Consider the following 6,000-nt stretch of genomic DNA (forward strand, 5'->3'; position numbering starts at 1 on the left):
TTATCAATACTAATAAACCGTGAAAGGATGAAAATGAATTTTTCGAAAATAATTTTGGAGGGAAAAAAAAAACGAAAGGCGTAAGGTTTTATTTTTACCCTATACACACGACAAAGCCACGAAAAATGCTTGAATGGTTGTTGCACCAGTTCAAAGCGACCCCGCTCTGATACCAATTGTTGGATCGAGACGTGCTAGAGGGGGGTGAATAGCACTCGTGGCTAAATCGTTCGATTATCGGAATCGTAAAACGTAAGAGTTAATGCAGCGGAATAAAACAAAACAAACACACAGAGACAGGAGGATTTTTACTTCGTTCGGAGCCTTGATCGACTCCTACTCGAAGGCCCGCGATCCTTGATCGCTTCCGGTGGGCAACAACTATAAGCTCGATAAAATGATTACAAGATGAAGTACAAGTAACTGGAAAAACTAGTTATACCGACGACAACAGTAGAATATTGAAGCTTCGGGTCGTCGGAGACTTGTTGCAGCACTTCCGGGCGTCTTTCGGAGCAGCACGTTGAAGAGAGAAGACTTGGAATTCGTTGTCCTGGTGCTGCTGCTCGAGACCCCTTATAAAGGGTGTTCAAGGCGCCTTGAAGCCCTTCAAGGCGCCTTAAACAGGCCGAGTCACCCGCGGAGATCAGCACAGACTTGGTCGAACTTCATCCAGTTCAAGGCGCCTTCAGCCTACCCAAGGCGCTTTCAACCTTCTGCGCTGGCTTTTCCTGGTTCGCACCCGAGGCGCCTCCAAGCTCCATGGAGGCGCCTCGGCACTGTTCATCCGAGGTCTTTTTTCCACTTTGGTCCCTGCAAGATATGTTAATCCCAAAAATATCCTGCAGCACAAAGTTAGCACAAAACAGTGATATAAGTATTGAAATATTTGACAGTCTCTGGACTGTCCGAGTCTGACTTCAGGTTTCCTACCGGAAACCCTAGGTCGACCCGACGCCTACTGTTCCCTCTACGGGGAACGCGTCCTCACCTACTCCACTCAGGAGATTTACCTGTTGCCAGTACGATCCTCCAGATCGACTGGACTTTTGCTCGGCACTCGACGCTTCCGGACTTTCTGCTGGACATCCGCTTCCCGGCTAGTCCAGACTTTCACCTGGTTCGCGACACCAGGACTTTTCACCTAGGGTTACCACCCCCTAGGACTTTTGCCTGAAGCCATCTACCTGCCAAGACTTTCCGCATAGGGTTACCACCCCCTATGACCTAGGTTTACCACCCCCTAGGGTTTTCACCTGCCTAACCGCAGCTAGGACTTTTGCCTAAGTATCACTTAGGACTTTCCTGCAAGCTCCATGAACTTTGTTAGATAACACCACCACTTAACTTTGAGCCCTTTGCCATAGTCAAAACTCAGGTTCGATCATCTGGTGCTCACTGCACCAACAGATATGTCATGACGAATTATGATTTTATTATGTTGCATGATATGATTAAAGAGTATGATATGTTATGCCATGACTAGTTGAGATCATGTTATGTTGATATATTCTTTGATTATGTAATGATTTTTGGTTTTAGTGAGTAGGAAAGGAACTTACTGAGCCATGAGTGCTCACAGCTTACTTTCCTTGTACCGCAGATAAAGGAAAAAGCTAGATGAGCTAAAGGAGCAGCAGGAGAGGCAAGGAGATGTGTGTGGCGGTGGCTAGGCAACCAAATAAGAACCTGCTTTAAGAACCTTTTAAGAATTACGCTTTGGTTTCGTAAATTGTAGTACTATATGGGTGACTGATGTTATGTTTTTATTTATCTTGTTATCATGTTATGGAAACCATATTAGTGTAGTTCGGTTTTATTAATCTAAGAAAAAAATTATTTTAAGTCTTCTGCTGTAGCATGTACGTAGAGTATCGTAGCCCCGTCCCTTAGGGTTAGCAGGGAGGGCGGGCGTTACAGCAGAAGACTCAGCATATGACTTCCGGAGGGTCTGATCATGGAGGACAGTCCGGTCAGTCCGGAACTTATCGAGGAGGGCGAAGAGCCTAACCTTCGCATGGCCAGCAGCGGAGTGCTTCACCTGCAGCAGCTGCATTTGGCATGCTTGGACAGGAGTACTCCAGTGCTTCCATAGCACCCCAGAGTTCTGTTCCGGAACTTTATTATCCGACGCAGGGGCAGTATCAGATGCAGTCTCAGCCTTTAGGCTAGTACCAGACTCAGTCTCAGCCAGCTGCACAGTATCAGTCGCCATCCTCTCAGTCTTCTCTGGCACATTTTCCAGCAGCGCCTCAGTGGCAAGCTTCTGCCCAGCCGCAGCAGCCGCTGGCAGCGTTACCACCTCCTCCTCCGCCAGAGACTGGACGTGTTCATGCGATTATTAGAGAGGATGCATAGCAAGCCGACGGATCCTTTTTCCGCGGTATAATTTCCATTTATGCATTTTCCGCTGATATATTGATTGATACTGGTAGTTCGCATTCTTTTATATCCCGTACCTTTATGCGAGAGATTGGTAGATTACCTACGTTTAGACTGCAGCGATTGACCGTCTCCCTATCGTCCGGAGATACTTTAGACGTGACCCAGGAGGTCAGAGGTTGCCCGTTAGACTTTGGCAACATGGTACTTACGGTAGATCTTCTAGTATTGGAGATGGTCGAGTTTGATATCATTCTTGGCATGGATTGGCTGTCAGTATATCATGCTACCGTTGATTGCCAGACGAGGGTGGTCACCTTCCGGCCTCCGAACCAACCCTCGTGGGATTTCACTGGCATAAGAGATGACGGCATATCGATCATTTCGGCGATTCAGGCGCAGAAGCTGCTGTCTCACGGCTGTCATGGTTTCCTATTATCTCTGATTAATACTGAGGACAGCAGTAGTTCACAGCTCTCCGACGTTCCAGTAGTCCGAGAGTATCCGGATGTGTTTCCAGAGGAACTACCAGGTTTGCCTCCCAGAAGGCAAGTCGAGTTCGCTATTGAGCTGATTCCGGGGACCGCACCGGCATCGAAAGCTCCGTATCGTATGGCACCAAAAGAGTTGAACGAGCTGAAAGTTCAACTCCAGGAGCTTTTAGACAGGGGATTCATTCGCCCTAGTGTTTCTCCATGGGGTTCTCCTGTGTTATTTGTCAAGAAAAAAGACGGCACCATGAGGTTATGTATTGACTACAGACAGTTGAATGCAGTTACCGTCAGAAATAAATATCCTTTACCACGGATCTAGGATTTGTTTGATCAGCTCAGAGGTATATCAGTGTATTCTAAGATTGATTTGCGATCCAGATATCATCAGCTGAGAGTCAGAGACTCAGATATTCAGAAGACAGCTTTCCGTACCAGATACGATCATTATGAGTTTTTGGTAATGCCATTTGGGCTTACCAATGCTCCAGCGGTGTTTATGGACTTGATGAACCGCATCTTTCTGGAGTATCTGGATCAGTTTGTTATCATTTTCATTGATGACATATTGGTCTACTCGCATTCCGAGGAGGAGCATGCACATCATCTTCGCATAGTCTTGGAGATTCTTCGACGACATCAGCTATACGCGAAGTTCAACAAGTGTGCGTTCTGGCTATCCTCAGTCAGTTTTCTGGGACACGTGGTTTCTAGCAGAGGTATTTCAGTTGATCCTCAGAAGACCGAGGCTGTCACCGGTTGGGAGCAGCCGAAGTCAGTTCAGGAGATCCGCAGTTTTCTGGGATTGGCCGGATATTACCGACGTTTTGTCGAGGGTTTCTCGCGTATTGCTATGCCACTGACACGCCTTACCAGGAAGGGCGTGAAGTTTACGTGGACCGAGGATTGCGAGACCAGCTTTCAGGAGCTGAAGCGGAGATTAGTGTCGGCTCCAGTTTTGGTTCTACCTTCTGGAGAGGACGGATTTGTACTCTACACCGATGCTTCTCTTCAGGGTTTGGGTGCTGTTCTGATGCAGCACGGCAGAGTAGTCTCTTATGCTTCTCGTCAGCTGAAGGAGCATGAGAAGAACTACCCAGTTCATGACCTGGAGTTAGCCGCCATCATATATGCTTTGAAGATTTGGCGACATGATCTATACGGTATTACATTTGAGATTCTCACTGATCATAAGAGTCTCAAATACATTTTTACCCAGAAGGAGCTTAATCTCCGACAGAGGAGATGGATGGAGTTCCTGAAGGACTACGATTGTACCATTAGCTACCACCCGGGGAAAGCTAATGTGGTTGCCGATGCACTCAGCAGGAAGTCCAGAGGGACTTTGGCTTTCCACCGGACTTCAGTCACTGACTTGATTCAGAGTTTTTCTGAGTTAGACCTTGAGGAGCAGGGATCTACAGAGCAGGGTATTCTTGTTACTATGGTTGCTCAGTCGTCGATCAGGACGAAGATCCGAGAGGCTCAGGCTGGTGATCAGCATTGTCAGTTCATTGGCAGTCAGATAGCTTCCGGACAGCAGACCGAGTTTACACAAGACGAGGAGGGTGTTATATACTTCCGAGGCAGATTATGCGTACCTCAGTCTCATCGGGTCTTACAGGAGCTACTTCAGGAGGCTCACCGATCTCGATTTGCGATCCATCCAGGCGGGACCCGTATGTATCGAGACTTGAGACGTTCCTACTGGTGGAACGGCATGAAAAAAGACATCACGAATTTTGTAGCTAGATGTCTTGTCTGTCAACAGGTGAAGGCTGAGCATCAGAGACCTGCAGGATTTCTTCAGTGGATTCCTATTCCTGAGTAGAAATGGGAACATATTACTATGGACTTTGTAGTGGGATTGCCGAGGACACGACAAGGCCATGACGCGATTTGGGTAATCATTGATCGATTAACCAAATCCGCGCATTTCTTAGCGATCCGGAGGACTGATTCCCTGGATCGATTGGCAGATCTGTATTGCCGAGAGATCATCAGACTACATGGTGTTCCATTGAGTATTATTTCGGATAGAGATCCACGGTTTACGTCTCGTTTCTGGTAGAGCCTGCAGCAGGCCTTGGGCACACAGCTCCAATTTAGTACAACTTTCCATCCACAGACAGATGGACAGTCAAAGCGGACTATTCAGACTCTTGAGGACTTGCTGAGATCATGTGTTATGGATTTTGGAGGCAGTTGGGAGGACCATCTGCCGTTGGTAGAGTTTGCTTACAACAATAGCTTTCATTCGGCTATCCAGATGGCACCGTTTGAAGCGTTGTATGGTAGACCTTGTCGGACACCCGTCCTCTGGGATGAGGTTGGAGAGGCCCAGTTGTTGGGACCTCATAGAGCTCAGCAGGATGCAGAGTTGATCCGTACTATCAGACGGAGGATGTCAGAGGCGCAGGACCGCCAGAAGAGTTATGCTGATCGGAGACGTAGACCACTAGAGTTCTCTGTTGGCGACCATGTATTTCTACGAGTTTCACCCACGAAAGGGGTGAAGAGATTTGGCATCAGAGGTAAGCTAGCTCCGCGGTATATTGGTCCTTTCGAAATCTTGGAGAGGATCGGAGCAGTAGCTTACCGACTGGCACTACCACCGTCCCTGTCAGGCGTTCACGATGTATTTCACGTATCTATGCTGAGGAGATACGTACTTGACTCGACGCATGTACTGGCTGATATTCCAGTTCCAGTTCAGCCTGATATTACATATGAGGAGATTCCGGTACGGATTCTCGACCGAAAAGAGCGTCAGTTGCGGAACAAGACCATCCGGCTGGTTAAAGTCGGATGGCAGCATCATTCAAACGAGGAGGCTACATGGGAGCTTGAGGATACGATCCGAGCTCGATATCCTCATCTTTTCACTTGAGGTATGTGATTTAGTTTACCGTTCAGCATTTATACGCTTTACCTATTGTTAGTATTTGTTGATGGTAGATAATGAAATTTGGGGACCAAATTTTTATTAGTGGGGGAGAATGTAAAATACCGAAAATATACGATTTTTAATAAGGGAATTTTCCAGAATTTTTGGAAATTTTTTGGGAATTTTTCGGAGCTCGTATGGACGAGTTAACGGGGACAAGAACGGGGCCGGGAAAAAGCC

The 6,000-nt window shown here is 47.3% G+C and overlaps 1 protein-coding gene across 1 annotated transcript in view; it reads left to right on the forward strand.

Moving 5' to 3' along the window:
• The window catches only part of LOC122014000, a gene marked incomplete at its 3' end in the record, with an annotated part of 50,752 nt that extends 45,001 nt beyond the window's left edge, over positions 1–5,751 (forward strand). Inside the window, exon 2 of the mRNA XM_042570199.1 lies at positions 5,293–5,751. Within this exon, the coding sequence (XP_042426133.1) occupies positions 5,293–5,751 (459 nt within the window). The remainder of the gene's footprint in view (positions 1–5,292) is intronic.
• Positions 5,752–6,000: the final 249 nt, after the last annotated feature.

Source organism: Zingiber officinale, chromosome 8B, assembly GCF_018446385.1.
Source record: "Zingiber officinale cultivar Zhangliang chromosome 8B, Zo_v1.1, whole genome shotgun sequence".
In the NCBI taxonomy this organism is placed as follows: domain Eukaryota; kingdom Viridiplantae; phylum Streptophyta; class Magnoliopsida; order Zingiberales; family Zingiberaceae; genus Zingiber; species Zingiber officinale.